At 43.7% G+C, this 23322-nt stretch overlaps 1 protein-coding gene across 5 annotated transcripts in view; it reads right to left on the bottom strand.

Annotated features, from left to right (window-relative positions):
• Positions 1-549: 549 nt before the first annotated feature.
• FAH (fumarylacetoacetate hydrolase) overlaps positions 550-23322 on the bottom strand; it is a 30413-nt gene continuing 7640 nt past the window's right edge. For 2 of the 5 annotated variants that reach the window (XM_067555701.1, XM_067555704.1), the window contains exons 5-13: positions 21408-21498; positions 20175-20272; positions 19974-20026; positions 19116-19215; positions 18199-18329; positions 17214-17289; positions 14436-14482; positions 12808-12909; positions 550-826 (exon numbers count right to left, since the gene is read on the bottom strand). In XM_067555701.1, coding sequence (XP_067411802.1) covers positions 587-826; positions 12808-12909; positions 14436-14482; positions 17214-17289; positions 18199-18329; positions 19116-19215; positions 19974-20026; positions 20175-20272; positions 21408-21498 — 938 coding nt within the window. In that variant the 3' untranslated portion in view covers positions 550-586. Of the gene's footprint in view, positions 827-2466; positions 2585-2681; positions 2696-11425; positions 11544-12807; positions 12910-14435; positions 14483-17213; positions 17290-18198; positions 18330-19115; positions 19216-19973; positions 20027-20174; positions 20273-21407; positions 21499-23322 lie in introns of those variants that run through there. The other 3 variants (XR_010921295.1, XM_067555702.1, XM_067555705.1) reach the window with 3 other exon arrangements.

Raw genomic sequence — 23322 nt, 5'->3', positions numbered from 1 at the left:
TGTATTTCTGCCAGCAGCTCATCCACTTATTTCTTAAAATTCTTTTAAGGGCTCCTGGGTTAACCATCCCCTCCTGGTGACTCACTGGAATTCAAGCTGTCAATTTAGGCAACACCTCAGTCCCTGGTACTGCCTCCCCTGCATTGCCTGCAAAGAGTAACTCTGAGGCAGATATTTCCCAATTATTCTCTGTGGTGAAGATTGATACAAAGATTCCCTTAATCTCCTCGCTTGCTGCAATGCTCGTCCCCCCACTTCCCACAGAAGGTTATTCTGCAAGATCCCCCCCATTAACAGTTCAAAATGTTGTCTCTACATTTTCTTTGCTAATTTAATCCCTCTACTCCTGTCTTGTACCATGCAAAGCTCCTCCTCTTCCTCCTTGGTGTTTACTTCCTTCAGGGTACTGGGCGAAAACCAGGTCTCCCCAGCTCAGATTGCCCACTACGAATGGGCTGCGTATGAGGAGTCTACTTGCATCTATGAGGGCTTAACCAGGACAGTATTACAGTCAGAAGAAGAAGAAAAGGACAACATTGAAGGCACCTGCATCATTAAGATATTTACTGATAATTAAAATACTCATTTATAATAACCATTTATATAAAAAAATATTGATTTGAAATCTGAATGTGTGCGGGCGCACAAAGTTTAATTTCTTCATGTCAGAGAACTGTAATATCAGGAGCACGGTTACTGGGGAGAGATCCTTCTTCCCCTCCTGGAAAGTCATCTTGGGCAGGCAATCATGGAACAGATATGGCTGGAAGCACTTTTCCCGAACATTGGCCAAATCCCACTCGGTACCCATTTCCCTGGCAGTGACCTAGAATGGGGAAAGGAAGAGAGTCACAAGAAGGGCAGCTAGTGGATTTTTACAAATGAGTATGAACTGCAGTACAAACATGAAAGGGAATGAAATGAATGTAAATACACCGACGTAGGCCTAGCTCCTCAGCTGTGCTCTGTTGGGGTGATCCAAACCCGACTGACCCAAAGTTTCCCATTGACATTGATGGGCTTTTGATCAGGCCCCAATATGCTGAATACCACTCAGGGGAGGGGACTGTAAGGCAATATCCCACCCTGATGCTGCTTAAAATAATCCAGATCTGCTTTATTAATTATAAGGCTGGGCCAGCCTGCAATTTTGCTTGTTGCTTGAATATATGATGTTATTACAGGTTAGGTTGAAAGACATAAATCTTACAGTGAAATACGTTCTACATTCTGTTCACTCTGTGCGCTTGGCTCACCACACTTGCCGAATGCTGTGTTAACATTTATACTTTTTTCCAGCCTGCTTAAAATTTTCTAGACATTTTTCTGTTCTACTTAGTAATAGATTGTGTGGTGTAGACACACTTTAAAAGCTAACAAGGCAATAACCTGCTCAACGTGCAGTCATTAAACATGGCCACATCTAAAACAGGAATGGGCCCAATACAACTGAGATCTTAAAGCCTCCAAATTTTGAAGAAAGGTCAAATCCTGATCTGCATTTTGCAGCACTTCCCTTACCTATCTAATGGGCTGAACCAAAACTCAGGACATGAAATCCTGGGAATTTTGGATCTGGATCTGAACTTCACGGCCCAGGCCCATTTCTCATTTAAATGCATTCAGTGTTGGATCATAAAAAAACTGGGTAAATATCTTCACTACCTATCATGATACAACATGTTTCTGTATCTCCATACTGTCAACCCATAGTTGTATATGTATTGACTATATATCTTATTGCTGCATTAACACATAGTAACAAAAGACTATGCAAACATGTGTAAATAAGATCCTTCATTAATGCAAATGAGTAGAATTTTAGGCCCAGATCCTGCATCTGGATCCAGGGTCCAAACATAATTTTTTCAGGCCCAGTACAAACTTGTAACACGGGCCCCCTCCCACACACACACTCATGGGAGTTGCAGTCTGGGCTGGGCCCCCCAGGGCCTCCAGGCCCCGGTAAAGTGTATCTCCTTCCCTCCCATGTGGGGGCCCTGTCTGGATCCACTAGTGCAGACTCCTGGACTCTGCATGAACAAAGAAGTTTGTGCTAGCAGGTCCAACAGGAGGATCAGGATCTTAGACAGGAATCCTAGGTGCGAATTTCCTCCCTTTTGCAGATATAATTGTTGCTAATCTTTCCCCCTGCATAGTAAAGAGTGAGTTTCTATAAGTAATTACTATAAACTCTTGTGAACAGCTTGGGATTGAAACTGGTGCTCAGAAGGGTTACACTAAGGCTCAGAAAGTTAGACTGATGTATAGAAAATTGCTTAAAAAAAAATCCAAAACTAATGGCCAGATCCTCAACTAGTGTAAATTGGAGTAGCCCACCTAAACTAAATTGGCCTACCCCACTGACACCAGCTGAGGATCTGGCCCAAGATGTTCAGCTATGCTCCATTAACTAAACAGACAGTGAAAGTCTTTAACTACTGAATGATTTGGCCCTCTACGTACTTTTGCAAGATGTGAGAGTTGACATTCTGACCTACTGTCCTACGTTTTTTTTAACTCCACAATCATGGGGAACGTAGGAACAGCCGCCCCAGTCAGTACTGGTGCATTCTGCCATATGCTGTATCCAGGAAGAGTAATCCGTTAGTTCAACTTGCAGAGAAAGCAGGAAAAGAAATGCAGCTGAAGACATTTCATCTTGTATGCTTCAGACATACCTGAAAACGTTATTCTGAGATGAAGCGACAGAGAGAATTACTGTAGACCTCAGCTGGTAGTGTTTAGTAAAGGAAAAGGCATCAGTGATATAACATGTCCTGCTGAACAGTTTATTTCGAGGGGCAATTTCATAGTTAAAAGATGGATTCTTCTGAAATAATGGAGAAGACACTCTTCCCTGCTTGTAACTAAATAGTACAGTAGCTCCAGTGATTCATCTATCCCTGCAAGAGATTTCCACTAACAGAGAGTGAGTTAGCAATGTTATTCAGATCATTTGTACCTTCTTGCTGAGGGCTTGTCTTCACTGCAGTGTTAACTCAAGGTATAACTCAGTGTTACCCCTAACCTGACTCCTGTCAACACACAAAAATCTCTAGCTCGGGTAAAGTGATGCTTTAAATGCAAACCAGCTGGCCCATGGGAGGGGGGGGGGGTGGGGAGGGGAGGATGGGCTCAAGTGCTGCTGATGCTTAAGCTAGCAATGCAGTTGGAATGAAGCAAAAGGCTACAACTCGTGTTGGCACAACTCACCAGCGGCTAAGCCAATCAATCAACCACTCTGGGTCATTGGAGTGTTGTTTAGCCATGTGGCCGCTCTCCCTTCAGCTAGGCTGGCAGAGTTCGCAGCCCAGAGGAACAGTGGGAAAAGTCACCTTTGTGCTCTCCCAATCTTTGGCTATTCTGGGGGCTGGAGAGGCCCCCTTGTGGGCCTATGGTATTGTAGCCTCCCTGGGCTTCCAGAGCAGCTGCAGCGCTGCCCCAAATTTCCACAGTGCTGAGCGCTCCACTCCCTTCTGCTCCAGTCTATCCCCATGCTCTCCTTAGAGGGCAGCCTTCTGGCTGTCAAGCACAGTGCCTGCCTCAGGGAAACCCTCCCCCAGTTGAACAGGGGGCATTTAGGGCCCCTTTATTTTGCTCTGGCCCTTTTACGCAGCATAAACAGAGTGAACCAGGGGTGAAGATCTCATTCACGCTGTCTGAAATAAAGGTGTTACAGCATACCACTATTCATAGCAACATTGTCCATCCTTCCTAATGATATACATAGTGGAGATTGTCCTTAGTGCATTGCTCCCAAAGCATAGCGTGTCACTGCTGTTTTTTTTACAAGGCCCTGAAATCATTCAGTTGGTGACAGCGAAGGTGACCGTTCACTTAGAACATGAGCTGCAGATGCCACATCGGCTTCCCTTTCCTGACATTAGAGGCTTCGATAGGATTGCAAAGGAGATTTTGCAGCTCATGACTTTACCAAGGAGTGTTTTTCAGAGAAACACGTCCTAAAGACACAGAATTTTTCACTCCCTCTCCAGTCCACTCACAGTTGGGGGCTGTCTCTGAATCATACCACAGAACACCTGCACCTATGCTCTGTTCATCTCAGAGATTCTATGTAATATTGATAACAAAGCAGGGAGTTTTCCTTGAGATAGCAGATTCCACCCTGAGGAGAACTCAGGCAGTGCAGGAACAAAGAGGTCGAGGGAAATTGCCTCTTTCCCAAGGATCAAATGTTGAAAAAGTTAGCACAGGAAAGTGTTCAAGTCTGAAACTCAGAGTGGCCAAGGGATAAAGAGACATTAAAAGGGAGAAAACCACCCTTGGCTAGGTCAGATTGGAGTGAGACGGGGATATAAATATTTAATGAGAACGCTGTCACACTGGCCAACTACAAGCCAAAATAAAAACCTCCTAGAAACCTTGATATTGGAAAAGAAAGTGCAGACTCTGAACTTTGTAACTGGCTAAATTCCTGATCCGGAGTAACTGGTTTATTGGAATGCCTGTCAGTGAGGTTAAATGAGTTGGCGTCTACAGAATATCGAACACATTCATTCAAAAGGCACTGCTAAGCACTAACAATTAAACATGTTTACTCTTGGGGTTGGAAACCAAATCAGATTTCGAGCAGCAGGCAAATATACACAAGGAAACCTGAACATGCAAAAAAAGAAAATGCAATGTTCCATTTGCTGAACATCGTGACTATACGTGCTATTTGCCCCGAGAATATTTGCTGTTTTCTAGTCTCACCAGTATCTCACAGCTACAAGTGCACACACACATCTAACTATCTGCCAGGCCAAATGGTCAAGCACTGCCCCTCTTCTGGAGATGAACTCCAGGCCTGTCCCCATCCTACAGGCATATGAGGGTGCAGGAGGGAAAGTTCTCATAGTATCGATACCTTCACCCTTGTCCTAAGGAGAAGATCTTGGCAGTGCCCCTCCTCCCACAGAACCCAGTAGAGGGTGTGTATGTAGATCCTGAGCCCTAGTCTCCACCCCATAGACCCACCTCAGTGGGTTAGTAAAAGTCTCCTGGCACCCATTCCTCATCCTCATCCCGCACAGATAAAGCAACTTAGAGTGAGCTGGTCTTCTCCCTTCTCTCTGCAACAGATGGACTATTCACCCTAACCAGGAGCGACCTTCTAAGGAGGTCTAAATATGAACAACATTCAAATACCAGCCTGTTTGCTCAGCATTAGTAACCACTACTTAAGTCAGTCATAGTGCTTGGAGGAGTCCACCAAGTTTTCTGTAGTCTCTATTAGGCTTCACTGCTGGTGATTTGAACACCACGTGTTCTACGTGCGGTCCAATAGAATGTAGAGCAGTACAAGGTGTAGCACATGGAACGCAGCAGGCTCTGTGCACCAGTCAGCCAACAGCGTGGGCCCGAAGGAAAAAGTCAAGGAACTACAGACACGTTTTGAAATGGGTCGCAGTGCAGTTTGGCAGAAGACACCTTGTAATGCTGGCTCCCATGAGAAGCACTTCTTAGGAACAATACATTCCTCTTGGTTTATTTGTGTTAGGTCTCTCAGAAATAGCTCAAGGAGGAGAAGGGGGAATTAATTCAAGTGGAAATCTGAAATGAACTAAGGAGGCAATAAATTATTGGTTGGGCACTTGGCAAGACACTCCATAGTCCTGTTTTAGGACAGGCTGTGACAGGGCTACATTCTAACCTCTAATGTGCCTTAAAGGCTTTGGTTCCACCTACCATAAGTCACGACATAGGAGCACATCCGTAGCTAGCCCAGAAGTCACCCTGGCGCGTACATTTCCTTTTACATACAACCTCACTTGGGCACCATGCCTTGCTCCACTGTACGTGCTGAACACTGTTTATTTCAAAATAGCACAGAGTTATCATCACTAACTTGGCTTAATGCACATCTACCAACATGCAACGTTCTGTCTTGGGTTAGTGTTCGCTGTATTATTTTAAACGTACTGCTGATAAATGATGTCTGAGATTTAAAAGGATAAGTCCTGATTAAGCACCAAAGAGACTACTGGCCACATTCGGATACCTTGGCTCATGCAGAGTAGTTACTGGTTGATGTCAATGGAGCCACTTAAAGAGTAAAAGTATTATTTATTCACTGTGAGGAAAGGTGTCAGGATCGGACCTATGGTGTAGGGGCTAGAGTCGTCTCTGATATTCTGGACTCTGGGATTCTATTCACAGCCTAGCTCCTGACGTATTGTGTGACCTTCCACAAGGCATCAAAACCCCTGTGTGTCTCAGTTTCCTTATTTGAAAAATAGGATAACTGCTACCTCATAGAAGTGGTCTGAGGCTTAATTATTAACTTAAAACTAGCAGAGCACCAGGTAGTGCTACAATGGAGTGCTCTACAGGCTTCCATCACAATGGGTGGCAATTACAGCAGGTCAGGAAATTATTTCGTTTCCTTCCAAAAATATTGGAAAATGTTTCCCTTGAATACTTCCCTAATCTGAGGGAAAAGGTAGGGGGGTAGTGTTAAAAAAAAAAAAAAAAAAAAAAAAAAAAAAAAAAAAAAAGCCACCATCCAAACCGCCATTTTTTCTTTTTAAAACAAAAACTTGACAAAAACAGATCTTTTCGTTAAAATCTTTTTTTAAAACTGAAAAAGCCATTTTCTAGCCAAAAAACAGACAGCAAAATTTTGACCAGCTCCATTTGCAATGATCTATTAACACATTTCATTAAAATCCAACTGTTCTATACCAGCTTCCATCCAAGGATCTCGAAGCAGTTTACAAACAGCAATACACACAGCCTCGGCATCCCTGTGAGGAAGATGACATTACCAGACCCATCCAGCCCATGCTTTTCATTCCTTTAAGCATCTATGGAAACTGAAGCACCAAGCTGAGATACTCAGGATCTGAAAATCAGGCTACTAATTTCAGCGCCTAAGCATGGATTTAGTGTCCAAGCACTGAAATTTGAACTGCACTGGTCTGACTTGTCCATGGCAGAATCTGTGTCAATAAAGAATCATGCTCACTGAGTGGCAGCTGTTATACATCAGATCATGCACAGTGCATATCAAGATGGAAGAAATGGGAGATGCTCCCCTTTGTTCTGGATTCTGCTTATAAGCAGGCAATGCTGAGTGGTGTATTGCTAGCTCAGCTCTGGCGTGCAGAAAGAGGAGACAAGTGTAGGATTATCATATTTCAGGTTCCCAAAAAGAGGACACCACAACGAGGGAGGGAAGGAAGCTAGAGGGGGAGTACAGTTGAGGGCGTTGGGGGGGTTATCTGTGGCAGGGGCACTCACTGAAGGTGGAGGGCAGCGTCGCTCTCTGTCATGGCAGCAGGTGCAAACCCAGGATGCAGCAACAGCCATCAGTCAATGCCTCCGCATGGGAGCCCCCCCCCACCTGGCTGGAAGCTGGTGTTGGGAGGGTGCTGAATCACTACATAGCATCACAGTGGACAAGTCTGGTGAGCCTGAATGCTAGAGGATTCTGGGAGCAGGGCCCCATAGCACTAGACTGTGGAAAATCACTGAAAAGGCCAAACTTGCACTTGGCATCCATATGCGTCACAAATGTTTGTCCAGACCCTGTGTAAGCAGCTGTGCTGATGTGGAAGACCAATGGTCACGGGCAGCCAATGGCCAGTCTGCCTGGTGTGTACATGTGGAGGCGTGTAATGGCGAATCTGGGGCAAGCTGACCGGGTCCTCAGGGTCCTATAGAATGACGTGACATCAGGTGCCTGGAGGGGAGTAGTCCACGATAAGTGAGTATCAGCCAATCCCTGCAGCCCCCTCCCAAATTATGAATTAATTGGGATATGCCACATAACTCACTGACAAAGCATATTTTGGGGACATATGACTTCTTTGGGAAGAGGGTATAAGTCCTGGGAAGATCTATATTTCATATATCCAAGAGGGCCCGTGATACTGTCAGACAGAAGGATTAAGACCAGAGGGTCTCGAGGTAACCTAGACCCTGCCCCGAGGGATCAGAGATCAAAGGTCCTCAGGGTAACCAAGACCCCACTACAAGGGACTCAGAAAATAGACCAAGGACCTAAGGGAACCTGAAGGAGGAAGAGACAGTCAACACCTAGGAGTGGTAGCTTTCATGCTTCGCTTACCAGTCAGGATGCTGTGTGGGGCCAGCATAGTTACTGAGGGTTTATGCTTGGGAAACCGAGGCTTATTAAGGAGAGGCATTGTATAGTCCTTTCTATTTGTCTGTGATATCTGCTTTTCAATAAACAATAGCTCTGCATTGAAGATACTGATGTTTTGGTCTTCACTGGCATGGTCACCGGGTGCCCAGCTGTGGGCACATGAATTCTCTGAATTGGTCCCCAGCTCAACAGCTGAGGCCAAGGTGGGCAGGATCTGGCTGGGGTGGCTGCAGGGGAATGAACCAATCAGCTGCAGATGCAGGGGAGGGATCAAATCAGGGCTCTTTCCGAGCTACGGCATCTGCTCCGTAAAAATCCAGGACATTTCCTGTTATTTGAAAAACCCGCCAGGATGGAGGCTCAAAAAAGAAGCAACGTCCTGGAAAATCAGGAAGTCCAGTAACCCTAGACAAGTGGCGTCTGCCTTTTGGCAGCTGGTGGGGAGTGGTAGGGCAGCTACAACAGTGATTTAAAAATCAGGAGGCAGTTGTGAAATGCGACTGCTACAGGACTTGCACTTCGTTCACACGAGTGGGCCCTTTCACGTCACCTAACTGCACCACTTATGCATGCAGAAGTCACTCCAGTGTGACGGTAAATTCCACAGCCTCTACGCAGCCACGTATGTCCTCTCCTAACAAACCCAGCCCATAAAGAAGTGAATACACGGCTAGGCTCTCTGTCCTTCTCTGTATAGAAATCTTCACTGCCTTCTTGTCGATCAGACTGTCACCATTACCCCTCTGGATATCTCAGCTCATTTATTGCAGCTGTTGTTAGTAGCATATTTTCGATTCCCATTCTCAGTTCAGGGGGTCTATTACAGGGCCAGCTCTTGTGATGTCAGCGCCATTAATCTTGCTGAGGCTTTCGAAAGGGGTAATGGGCTGTACTGATGTGCATGCACCACTGTGTGCTGGATTTTGTCACCTCGTTTATTTCAGTGCTCTCTCTGACGCGTTCCTGCAGTGTTTGCTTAGCTTCATGCTCTGATGCTCCTTCGCTTTGTTAGAATTATTTTCTTGTGTTCATTCCCTAATTGCAGAGATACCCAGCTGGGTCAGAGACCCAAGTTTTGCCTCTGTTGTAGCTATGTCCCCCCTATAATATTCATTGCAAGTTTCCCAATCCCAAACAATATTCCTCTCACCAGACATATAAACCAGCTTCCATGACTTAGTCACAATTGTTTTCTCTTGCCCAAGTCACATTAATTAATTCCTTCCTATCACTTTGGCAACTTCACAGTCTTTGGAAATCCTGTGGGCTACTCCACCTAGTAGGTGTAAGCACTGGGGTGGAGCGAAGAAGCTGCTCAGATCAAGGCTAGGTTCTGGCTAGTGAGATTTGTTGATGTGAAAAATCTCATGAGCCGTTCTCTAAAATGGCCAGCAGAAGAACTGATGAGATGTCTGCAAACTTGGGCCAAAAATCTCACAAGAATAGCTATTCCCATCAAATTTACCCCATAGCAGAAGCAGGGGGAAAAAGTAATTTCTGGTTCTGAATCTGACATTGACCTAGAAACACAGGAGTTGGGTTTGGATCCAGGAATTTGAATCAGGTTCCCCCCCTCCCATATTAAATCGTTTAGATCTAGAATGCTGGGTTTGGCTCCTGCAGCCAGGACAAATGGTTCAAGGGCATGCAGGCTTTGGCTGGGAGTTTCCGAGAAGCCTAAGGGAGGCAGGCACTCAAATCCTACTGAAATTCAGTAGGCACCTGTCACGATAACTGGGCCTACATAGGTACCCTAAGCCTGAGTTCAACTCTGAAAAGTAAGTGAAAGTTCATAAAACATTACAATAACCTACAACACATGTTGATGGGGAAAGGTACAAAAAAAGAGACAAAGACTGAATTAGTCCAAACAAAAAGGCCAAATGATAAAATTCAAAACCTGTATTGAGATCACGCCTGGTAAACCAGCACAGTGGGAGACTAGCAATCAGTGAACCAAAATGGGTGTGACTGACATTAGGCCCATTGGCTGACAAAATAACGAAGGAAAGGACTACTCTGCCCATCACTCCTGCTAAGGGTTCCTTAAAATAAAAGAGAGTTTGAGGAAAATTGGCAGAGAAGAAGGGACAATTGTTGATTGAAAGAAGGGGAAGGAGTTTCACCCCTGACCAATCCAAGCCAAGATTGGTACCCAGAGATGTCATCACTCCCTTCACGGACTGTGGCTAAATCTCAACCACTACAAAGTATGTGGAGACTTTGTATCTCACAGTCACAGTGTGTCTTTTTCCTTCCCTACCTTTTTTCTTCTCTTTCCTATCCTCTTTTTGCTTTCTGGCTAACAAAAGTCTGCCTTAGCCAGCGAAGACTGCATATTTTGCAACACTGCTGTAAGCCTACGACCAGAGAAGCAGATAAAAGCTATGCCCTAAAACATCCGGATGCTGGTACAAGTTTGCCAGGACTCAGGGTGGCTGATACGACTGTGTGCTCTGCCTGTGTTTTCCTGCAGCAAAGTTGCAAGTGAGAATCAACTCCAGAGACAGACACTGCATTTTCTATCTTTGTTGTTCCTTTTTGTGTATATTTGTCTTGTTTTGTCTTCTAGGAAATAGTATCAGAGTTTAACAGCAGCAGCAGCGCCGGCTCATTTTAACCAGCCTTTTCTCTTTTCCCCCCAAAAAGGTCATTACCATCTTTTATACCATCTAAGAGACTGTCAAACAAGCAGGGGTTTCTGTCTAAAGACTCTCTACAGCTAAAGGGAAATAGAACAAGAGATGTTGTTACAATGAATACCTTACTTAATACTTTATATTTCACCATGTTTCCTTCTTGTTCTGTATCTTTAATAAAAGGTAAAAGGACTTTTAATGGTGCTTACCATGGTATTAAGCACACTGAGGACTGAGCACCAGGAACCTGGCATCATGCTGAAAAGGGATCTCTGAATCTGGGAAACGGGGAGCCCATGTGCTTCGGTGCTACAATAACAGGCACTGTATAACACCCTAAAATAGATACTTACACACTGGGCTGCAAGAATCTACTAGATAATCTGGGAGCAATGAGGAGATAGTTAGCCTTTCAGTTACTGAGCTAAAGTACAACACAATAAAACAAATGAACCCATAAAGCAGACATTGCAGGGGACAGTATATCCCCCTGCCTTTACTTCGCAGGAGCTAGTCGAGGCAGACCTGGTCATGTAGCAGCCAGGAATTCGCAGGTAGTGTGACTCTCACTAGACATGCTACATATAGAACAACGAGGGGCCACACACCATAGCACTAGGCCAGGCCACACAGTACCAAGAGTGCACACCCATAATCATTTGGTTGTTACCTGTTATAATGACTTCATCCCCGTCCTGCAGAAATTTACGAGAATGTCCATTCCCAAGGTCAATTACTTTTGTTCCCTTCCAGGACATCTCCAGCATGGAGCCAAAGTTCTCCGGAGCCTTCAAAGCATAAGTTAATAACTGAATTGTAAAGCCATTGCACATGTCTGTACTACTGTTACCCCACCCCCTGCGGCTGGGAGTGAAATTGCAAAGCTGTTGTTGGATTCTACACAATGGACCTTTGCCAGTAACAGTCATTAATCCAGTTCACTGATGTGCTAGCTTACCTGCCCGTCTTTTTGTTTCTAACTCCTTACTGGGGCTAGAGGCCACAACTGCCTACAGCTGTCTTCTCCTTGGTATCGTTACCGTTAGTAGTGGGCACTATAAGGAAAAACTGGATCCTGTTCAAAGAAGAATGGAGAGAATCTAGGGCGCTATTTCTGCATCTCAAGTATCTGTCTTTTGCTACATTTCAGGGTCCTAACCACATTTCATTGTGCAGAAGAGTGCTAAACGCTGTTGAACGTTTAAAAGATTTTAATGTCAATCTGCAGCAGGATGTGTTAGAGAGAAGAAAAAGCACTTCCTTTATATAGGTCTGCCTGAGCAGGATGGTGTAAGTGCTTTATTGTTTATGCTGTCACGCTACTGAAGCCTTTTAGACAAACAGATGGCAATGCACTAGGAGCAAGATCCAACCCCACTGAAGTTTCCCAGTGGAAAGTCTCCCAATGACTTCATAGACTATTGGACACAGGGCACAAAAATCTTAATCTGTCCTTATTTTCTATTTCCGCATGAGGAAAGAAAAATGCCACATCACTCCTCTGTCCACCACGGAAAAATGTCCAACGATTTGCTTGTCAGCAGGCAGAGTTCAGTGACTCAAAAAATACATTGGAGAAAGTGGTTTTTGCATTTTCTAAGTACAGTGCAACACCAGTGTATTATAAATGAAAATAATGAATTATGAAACTAGGGTCATACAGAATTGAGAGACTTGGACGTGTTAACACTTTGAACAACAGTAATACTTACATTATCTAGGGGTTTTCATCCATAGATCTCAACATATTGTTGCTGTGGGGTTTTTTTGTTTGTTTTTCGCACTGAGATAGCAGCTGTAACTCACACAGCAGATTTGGGCTATGTGGATATTTTTGTTCAGGAATATTGTTGCCTCTAAAATATCGCGTCTAGCTTTTATGGATACTGACAGTAGGAAGGCTTAAAACAATACATACTCCAAAAAGACTGAAGCAGAACTACAAAGATGTCCATAATAAAATAAAGTGGATTTAAGGTCAGGGTCCCATCTGATCAGTTTCTAGTTGCTGAGTACTTCACTATTAGTGATAGCTGTTAGTTAAATGCTTACGGGTCCGCTGATTGTTCCAGATGCCAAGAGATCTCCAGGTCTCAGGTTGCATCCATTGATGGAGTGGTGAGCCAGCTGCTGTTTCATGGTCCAGTACATGTGCTGGAGAAAGGGGGAAAGTGAAGGACAAACATGACTCACAGATGTCACCATTCCGTACAAAATGCATTTCATTCTCCCCAGATCACACTGATAACAATTAGCCCTCAAGAACAGCATCTTTATCTAACCAGGCGCCTTCTACAGCTTAAATGGAACGTCTGTAATTACTTAAAATTGATCCTCTGGCTCACGGATTGGTCGCCAGATATATGGCCTGAATATAAATAGTTTACGTTTGAAGAGGAGAGAAGTAACCCTGCTTTCACAACAGACAGAGTATTAATACCCCAGGCCATGGGACTGGTCCAAAGCCCAGTGGAATCAATGGGAATCTTTCCATTGCCCAGTATACCTGAATATTTGCTTATTCCTGCTGAAGGGCCAGAGACCTACAGAATCCTGTGTTGAAGGATTTTAACACCCGAAGACATTCTATTAGAATTGGGGCTAAGGGCGATTTGTGGCTACCAAAGTCAGATGTTTCTGAGCAATGTAACAAGTCAAGCAATCCTAATAATGGGTAACTGGACAGAAGAAGTGCAGGTGCCTGGCAGTACAGCACAGACACTATCAGTCATGTTACTCGTATGACTTTCAAGGGGAAGAGCGACTTCGGGGAGCTAACAACAGATAACATCAAGAAGGCTGAGGAGTTTAATGTCTATTTTCCTTCCAGCTTCACTAAAAACGTTAATTGTGACCATGCGCTTAACAGTATTAATATTAGCAAGGGGGAAGGAGCGCAAGCCAAAACAGGAAGAGAACAGGTTAAAGAATATTTAGATACCTTAGATGTATTCAAGTTGGCAGGGCCTAATGAAATTCATCCTAGGACACTTATGGAACTAGGCTGCCCTAATTTATATTGGGCCCACTTTCCTCTCCCCCTCTTGGGTTTGGTGCCAGTGGAGATGGGGTCTAATCTTTGAGTTTTACTAATGTATCTAACATGGGTTAAAAACTAGATATAAAAATCGCTGCCTAGAATTTGTCTCACAATTGTTTAAACTCTTTGGTTTAGAAACCAGGAACTAAAATCCAGTGTGGACACAAAACACGCTGTGAAATCCCGCAGCAGCCATGTACACATTTATTTTAATGGCATCCTCCATCATACTTGGACAAGGGCACATACTGTTTCACCTCTGTGCAACAAGCAGTGATTTTGGGTGCAAACACCCGCCAGGTGGAATTCGGAGGTTTCCATCCAGCTTTGTATAGTGTGTGCCATTCCCCTAGCTTTCCCACTCTCCCCTCGCACCATCTCCAGCAAAACTATTATAGCACGTTTAGAACTTTGTTGGTGCTAAGCCTACTTGCAGGAAAAGCCAGCCAGTCTGTGATCAGCGCTGAAGCTCCCAGGTGTTTGTAAATCAGCTGGGAGGACAGAGACCACCAGCTTTCTTCTCACAACAGGCCTGATTCTCAACTAGTATAAATCCATGTATGCTGATTTACACAAACGGAGTGTGGGACTCAACGTGCCAACTTTATTTGAAACAAATAAAATGAAACCAAATTCTTACCTTAAAGTTTGATTTGCATATAGTGGCTGGGTTGCTCATTCCTTCTCCTAAAGGGAGGGAAAAAAGCAATCAATGGAAAAATACTTGTTTGCCCTAGGTGAAAACGTCTGCGGCATTTTCATTTTATGGATGGACAGAGACGTCTATTACCATTGTCAGGCTCAGTAGAAAATAAGCAATGACATACTCTGTCCTGGTATGAAGGGCTGCAAGGGGAGGAGGTAGGTCAAGCAATCTGGTTTCTATCCCCTGCTCTGCCACACAGCCTTCCCGTATGACTAAGTCACTTGATTTCCTGTACCTCTGCTCCCTCACCCTAAAATGGAGATATTATTTTCCTACTATATAGGGCTGTTGTGAGGCTTAGTTCATACAAATGGCAGGATCTACAGAAAACAAAGCATTATTAAAAGGAAAATCTCCTTTGCTCTTTTCATTTGCGTGGTACTTTACCTTCTACATGATTCTGTCTTAAGTCCTTATATGGTTCCCATCACTACAGTATCATTCCCATTTAACAAAGACACAGAGAGTAAGTAAGTGACATGCCCAAGGTCACACAAGAAATCTGTGGCAGAGCAAGGAACTGAGTCTGTGATTCCATAGTCCGAGGATAGTGTCCTAACCATTGGCCCAAACTTCCTTTATTTGGTTCTCTCTTTGATTCAATGTATCAAACTTTTGCTGCATCATCCCTAGAGGCCATGAACTGCACTGGTGAAGGGGATCTGTTGGGGACTGAGAGATGGAAGATACACAATCTTTAGCACTCCCCTTGCTGGACTGCTCTACTGGGCACTAGGGTGCTGAGCTCCTCTTCTGCTGGCGCACATACAACAGCGGGACCATGATAGTCCTGCACACAAAGCATAGCCTCAGAGGGCCATGTTCTGATCCCCATGCTCGTTCTGAGACACGCCTTGCTCTACAAGCCCCACCGATGTCATTGAGGCTACTAGTGTTGTAAGGTGCTAGTCAATGTGAGCGCGGGGATCAAGATCTGGCCCTGAGCTATCAGGAAACAAACACTCTCACTAGGATCCAATGATGCATCACAAGAACAATTCCTGCTGACATTTTCAAAAGCCCTCTCTGGGACCTGGATTCCCAATTTCCATTGGAAGCTGGGCGTCTAAATCCCCGTGCAGTCTTTGAAACTCTCAGAAGGTGTGCGCAAGACATTAATGAGCTGGGGGAGCAAAAAAGCTTGGTAGTGAAGTTCTACCCCAGTTATCACTACCCATTTATATGGCATCACAAATGTTCATGATGCTTCACAATGCAGAGTAAGATGTGGCCCTTGCCTGAAAAAGGTTATGATCCGCCTGGGACAGATATGCTAATTTCCTGCAGTATCTTTGGAAAACCTTATTGTATTAAATGCAAAATGTATGTATTATTGTGGGCCAGGATTGTACATAACCTCTCTAGGGGGAGATGTGACATAAGGCCTGGGAGTTCAAAGGACTATATTGAAATTGTGCCAGACAAGAATGGACTTTTGGGACAATAAATGTGAAGTGGGTTTCCTGGGAAATGGTTAGAGACATAATGGAAATTTCCAACCTCCAGCTACGCTAAACTCCAGCCTTTTGATGCTACGGCATGAGGTGAGGTGATTGTTTGCGGATTATTGTTGGAGGGAGGAGCTGTATTAAAAAAAAAAACAAGCTGATCTGCCCAGTCTGGATTCTGGTTCTGAGACAGTTATGAACCTGCTGCCATGGGGAAAACCCAGTTATGTGTTTTGAAGGACTGACAGCTACCAGAGCCTGAGGAAGTCATGTGAAAAAACTTTTCCATTTTGATAGGTGATTTCAAAAACAAAACGTTTCATGTAGTTCTCAAATTGAAATTGTTTGGCTTCCAAAAATAACCAATTTTTGTTTTTTAATTCAGTTTTTGTAATTTCCTTTTTTTTTTTTTTTTTGTCCTTTTTTGCCACTAAATGCAATACAAAGGATTCTACCCCATTTTTCCTCTTTCTTTTGCTACCCTGGTAACCTTTCAAAACCTCTCAAACTGTAGAAAAGTTCCTGAGTGGTAAAAGGCAAAATTCAACTCTAACTTTGCCACTTTAACTTTTCTCAAGTTGAAGAAGTTTTGAAAAGATACAGAACAGAAAAAAATGAAACAACAAATAGTAGACATTCATTTTATTCCATTCAGTGGCAAAGAGAAAACTCAACATTTTAAATATTCAACATTTCAAAAACTTCAATTTTTGCCAGAAAAATTTCCCAAATCTGTTCCACTTCAAACCTGGTAAAACAGAAACTACTTCAAAATTTCCTGCAACTTCTTGTTTTTCCCCTCCAATTTCCACCTCGAACAAACACATTCCTATGACTGTTTCCGTGGTCTTCCCTCTGTTTCTTCTGGTTGTTAGATACCACCCACTTGTTGCACCTTGTTTTAATTACACTGCAGTCTTTGGGGTTGGGACTGTCTTTTACTCTGTTTCCACAGAACACCAGCACGATGGAGGTCTGAGTCTGACCGGGTGTTAGGGTGCTACCAGAATAAAATAATCTATAATAATTCTTCAGGTTGTAAAATGATCACTTGCTGCCACCAGAAGGGGACTGTTCCCCACAGTCCACAACTGAACTAATAACTAGTAGAAACATTAGGAGCTGTGTAAGAGGAAGGTAAAAAAGCAAGTACAGGGCAATGCAGAAATCAGGATCCCAGAATTGATGGAACAAATGCCTGAAACATATGGTGGATTCTACCTCACTTTACTTGACCTCCACAAATCATTTAGCACAACTGTACCTTTGATAGCGACAAAGAGTTTTATGTCAAAAGTATAGGGCTCTTCATCACAGAGGTATGGCAGTGGCTTGGGAACCTAAAAGCATACAATAGGTATTACAGCCTAAAGACAAATGGAAAGAGAAAAGACGAACATGTACCCTGGGACATTTCTGTAACAGCTTTCTTCACAAGGCTCTGCTGAGTACCATGTGTCCCTTTCTCAGGGCACACCAGTTTCCATTCCCATCATCAAATAATTGACTAAGCTGCTGCTTCACAAAAACAGTTACGTCAGAAACGTTCGCATCACTAGCAGGTATTCTTTTAATCAAATCCACTTTTTTCTTTGGCCTCCAAAGGCCTCTTGATTTTCTACTACATGGATGTTAAACCCAAACAAATTATGATGTTAGTGCACCTTTGTCCTGATTTGGCTCACTGTGTGTACTCAAATCTCCCAGAGGGCTTGCAGTTTCAGACTTGAGCCGTGTAGTTCACACACAGAGAAGAGAGTTTACAAGCCGCTCTTCACTGTATTACCAGCTTATAACATTCTAATTAAATGGTTACACACCACAGAATCAAATATCCTCAAACTATGGGCAAGTTTGCCTCTTGATCAGAACATTTTAGCTTGTCCCTGCCATTTACTGTAAGCACTTAAAGCGTCACCAAGTTCTTGAGAAGCGAGCAGATTTAGTATTGTTTCCAAGCACACACGTTTGAGAGAGAAGTTTTTCTTGCCCTGCACAAGTCTGCAGATGGTTTTCAAAGCTTTGCAGACACATGCATGGGGAAACCCTCACCCCATTGAAGTCAAGGGGCATTTTCCCATTGATTTCCATGGGGCCAGGATAGTATCCCACATCTTGGAAGCAGGATCAAGCTTTTAAGTCAGTAGAAAGCTGCTAGCACAACCAAGCCTTTCTATTTCAGAACCTAGAACCTCCCATTCTATTTTCTCTCAAATAATTTCTAACAACCCGGCTGTTCCCTTGCTAACCTGCACAGGATTTGGCAACACGAACGGCATGAGAGCTTCCATGGTAACAACCCATGGAGAGATGGTTGTGCCAAAGCTCTTGCCCAGGAACGGACCCAGTGGAACATACTCCCACTTCTGAATGTCACGAGCTAGGAGAAAAGGAAGATAATTAAAATCAAAGCAAGACAATTAAACATTTGCCAAGAGTTACATGGACCTAATGCCTGTGAAGGCGTACCAGATGAAGAGCTCTACACGCCAGCAGCCACAATACAAGCACTTTATGGTCAGTGAAACACCCCCCGTGTGCCCAGGATAGCTCAGCCATGACCTAAAGCCATGATCTGAAAGGCTGAAAAGTCCCCTGCGTAGGTCTAGATTCAGAAGAGAGGCCAAGGTTAGATCAGGGTTAATTAACACGTTAGCTAACTCCAACCTAGCCAATATTTTTCCCTAGCCTAGACACTGGTTAACATCTTTTACTTCCATTTAGCTGGTTGAAATCAATCTTAGGGTCAACCTTGATTAGTTAAATCGAGCTAAAAAGTGTTCACCTGTGTCTACATTAAGGAATAGGTTGTAATTGCTAATTCCTTCCCCCTAACCTACAGATACCCTCTGCTGAGGGTGCCAGCTGTGGCGACGGTTTGTGTCATGCCCCTGTTGAGCAGGCACTAGACCTAAATCAGCTCATTTCACAGAGGCAGCTAAGAGACCTCCATTAGCAGAAGTTCTTTGTCACTAGTCACCTGAGCTGGATTTGAACCAGTGCCTGAGAGTTGTAGACTGTATTCCACTCCTATTACCCTCAGCCCATCAGTGTCCTGTGCAGTTCTATTGCTATCATTTAAAACAAATACAATATCTGCCAATATTCTGGATACCGTGTAAGAGCGAAATGCTTTCCCCCAGGGAAACAGAGTAATGTTTATTACCACTCCAGTCATTCAGAAGGACCATTCCAAAAATGTGCTCGTGAGCTTTGCCGACTGGGATGGGCTCCCCAAACGTGTTTCCTGGGCCGACAAAGAATGCCTGAAATTGAAAAGAAAATGCTTTAACCAAGTCAAAGTTCTGAAAAATAAAACCTTTGTTTATGCCAAGACAGATCCCCCTCAGGAAGTGCTACTAAAGATTAGCGCAGGCATGACAGATAGGGTAGGACGTGATTTTACTTGCTTTCCTTCTTAACTTTAATTGGAATCTCCATGTACGAACTGAACAAGAGTTTTTCCTTTCCACCACCATCTGAGAGAGCAGGGTCCAACCACCTGAACAGCAGTGAGCTGATAAAAGTCAGTCACTAACTCATGGCCCGAATCTACTCGAGAACAATTAATTTTTGCCATCTAGAAGCAAAAAGGTTCTACTTAACTTTGGGCAAGAATGATAAAGCCTTTTATCCAATTACGCAACCACTTTCTCTGGGCATAATATGGGCTAATAGAAAATGAATACATTGGGATATTTCCTACATGTGTCTCCCTCCCAGGCCTCATTATCCCCTATCTTTCATACCCATTGCACCAGAATGATACTGGACAGAAGCTTCTCTAGAATTGCTTTCTTACACATGCAAAACTTAGGCATTGAATTTTCCTCTTTGAAGCAAATTCTACAGCAGGCAATATACTGACCAGAAGAAGGTGCTACAAGAATGGTACCTGTATATAACCTATGTTATATATGTATATACCTGTATATAACCTATGTTATGTGTTATATAAACAGGCTCAGTTTTTTACTCTCTTTTATTAAAAGGAAAGAGATGTAATACAATAAATACATCCTACCATTTCTAACTCAATATCCAGAAGTTTGCAAGCACCAAACACGGGAGGTTTAGCTGTAAATTGAACAGACAGAAAGGTACACTATAAAGCTAAAAAAAGGAAATCAATGAAGACAACAAGATGCAGCCCCACATATCCCAATGCCATCCTGCTGTCTAAGGAGAGGAACAGTGAATTTCAATGGCACACCAATGAACTCACCATCATCGGGTCGCATCTGCCCCACTGGTCTTCGAATTGCTGTCCCAGACACCACAACAGAAGATGCACGGCCATGGTAACCAACAGGTAAGTGCAACCTTGTTAAAGTGAAGCATTGGTTGCGTGTTAAATGCCGTATTACAAGCATTAGAACCATGCGCTGTGGGAGCACCAAGTACTCTACAGTAAGTTACAAAGTTTTTCTGTTGTCAAACCACATTAGAATACATTTTTCTTCTGAATGGTGCCACGTTTTTAGGCTTCCAAATTTATTTACTGAAACTTAATTATTGGTTTCCTACTACCTGAGAAGAATTGGCTCTCAGAAGAAACTCTCTGAATCATGGAGCAGCAACCGATTCCCCACAGTCACCCCTTTCTGCTACAATTAAAGCAGCTCAGACATAGTGGAGAGGGGGGACGTGGGGTTTCAGACACAGGGGCTAGATCCTCAGCTGGAGGATCTGCCCCCCAGCTCCACAGCAGAGTCCATGTACACAAGCTGGAAATCTATCTCTAGGGGCTTATTTTCCTGTAAGGTTACACAGGACTTTGCCAGGGCCCCCAGATGGGGAGGGGGGAAGGAGGAGGAAGGGTACACTTTACTGGGCCCGGCCCAGGCTGCAACCCCAATTACTAAGAGGAAAAAATTGAGGCTAAATTGTAGATCATGCCTGAGGATATTTATAGAAACGTTATTTCCCTGTATCTATTGTCCAGATCTTGTGACATTTGCTGGAGCCAATCAGACTGGGGGGGAAGGAGGGGGGTGCTCATGTTATCTTGATTTTGCAATGAAAAAGGCCAGAAAAATAAAGCTTTAAAGTTAATTGGCCTAATTATAAAAATGTTTGCAGTCACATTGGTCCATTAGAATAAAAAAATCAAGACATTGACAGGATATAATACCTTTATAATGACCAAAAAGTTACAAAATAGTCAGCAAACTTGTAGGACTCTCTGGCTGGGTGTTATGTTAAACAAAAATAGCAAAAGGGGGGGGGGGGGCATTTTTCAGAAATGTAGAATATGTAACAGTAATTTCAGAATTCAAACTTCTTTCATGGCTCAGGAGATCATATGTATGGGGTGAGGGATTGTGGTATGTGTGGGGGAGAGGGTCCATGTTACAAGTTTGTACTGGGCCCCAAAAAATTATGCTTGGGCCCTGGTCTTTGCAAAATGTGTAAAAACACAAGGTCATACGAGCAAACAAATAACTTAACGACGAACCAGTTAGGCATCAAAGCGTTCTCCTTCCCTCTGAACATGATCCCAACATTCGTAGCATGTTCCCTTGAAGAATAGAAGTCAGTGTAGTCTCCTGGGAAAAAGAATAGATCAACTGTATTATCTGCTAGGGCGAAGGAGCATAAACGTTCCACATCGTGTGGCTCTGAAAAGGATGGGGATGGGGGGAGAGAGAAGTAGAGGAGTTTGGAAACATTCAGTCACAACCCTGCAGTAATCATACCCATAGCCTGTCTAGAAGAGGGGATGGCTGTCCGTTGCATGTGGAATGTAAAATGTATACACTTTGCAAAACTGGTTTTTATTTTTTTAAGCCTGCAGTGAAGAGGGGCAAGAAGAATCACCATTTCAACACAGCCGCTAAAAATATACAAACAAGCCATGTGCTTGGTACAGTTTAACCATCTTCTATTGTTGTTTTCATTTTGCTGATGCTATTGAGAAAGCTGTGCTGCTAACACAGGATTTTTTAGACAGTGCACCCACTGCCCCCTGGTGCCCTTTCTGGGAAATGCTTTGACTCACACTTCGATTAAGTTGACCCAGAAGGAACTCAAAACGTATGCAGGGGGATCAAAAATAGCAAATCCCACACCGGCTGAGCCCACACATTGCTTCACAGTGTTACCAATTCTTGTGAGTTTAATCACACGTCTCGTGCTATTTTGTTAAAGCCCTAGCTCCTGGAGTTAGAGGATTATGTGAGAATCTCAGCTTTCATTTAGAGAAAAAAAAAAAGGTTTCCCTTATAGTTACAGAGAAAAGCTGACCCAAAAATTTGACCCAAGTGCACCCTAACGGCTCAAAACCCAGAAGGCAAATAAAATGAACTCCACAATATTTTATTCATTTTAAAATCTCATGATTTCTGGTGCCTGACCAGTCCTGCACAAGGACTTGCAGGCCACAGTGGCAGGGATAGTTTTTGAATTCAACCATTCACATGTTAGAAAGAAGGCTGATTTCTTCCTGTCTCACCTCCTTGGGTTTGTATTTACCAGCCCTGTTAAAATTAGCCTTAATCACTCATAAAAACACAACACACACACACACGTCTCGACTCTCCCTTCACCTGAAGGTCATAATAGATGCTCTCACATCCTATAGTGACAGGCAACATTATAGAAACCAAAATAGGTGGCAATGGTTGCTCTGGTGCTTTCCAGAATGGTCAGATTTAATAATTTAATTTAATGAGAACTACAAGTCTCCCAGTACCCAGCCTCCATAAACCTAGGACCTCCAGGAGTCATCTTACAACCTCAATGCAAAATTCAGCCCAGGGCTCACTCCTAGGGCAAATGTGACACTGCTCTGCTGGGGAGGATCCAAATGGCACAACCGAGCCTTACGTTATTTGTAGCTGCATGATACAGAGTTCTGCAGTCGAGATCATCATCTGCCTAAAGAAAAGGGCTTTGAGCCAGTGGGCTCATGGGAGCCTTTGGAGACACAGTTCTGATTTCAGGGATGATGTGGCACCAAGGAAGCTTGATTTGATTAAATTAGTAGAGACCTTGCATCTGTGTTAAAACACGGCACGTGCGTGTTTTATTTGTGACAGCACAGATGGCACCTACAATTACTCATTTGTAAAATCTACTTTACACCCATTTCTTGTCATAGCCACAATCTGAACATTTAGGGAGTGTTGGTACCCAGAAGTCACCTACTACAGGACAGACCCAACAAAGAACTCAACAGAACACTACTGGCCATCACCTACAGCCCCCCCCTAAAATCTCTCCAACACATCATTAAGGATCTACAACCTATCCTAGAAGATGATCCCTCACTCGCTCAAGCCGTGGGAGGCAGACCTATCCTTACTTACAGACAGCCCCCCAACCTGAAGCAAATACTCACCAGCAACCGTACACCATACAACAAGAACACT

This window comes from Emydura macquarii, unplaced genomic scaffold, assembly GCF_026122565.2.
Source record: "Emydura macquarii macquarii isolate MOO-44397 ecotype Brisbane River unplaced genomic scaffold, CSIRO-AGI_Emac_v2 contig_1644, whole genome shotgun sequence".
Taxonomy (NCBI): Eukaryota; Metazoa; Chordata; order Testudines; family Chelidae; genus Emydura; species Emydura macquarii.
The sequence above is the reverse complement of the archived record's forward strand: the minus strand, read 5'-3'. Positions and strand labels throughout refer to the sequence as shown.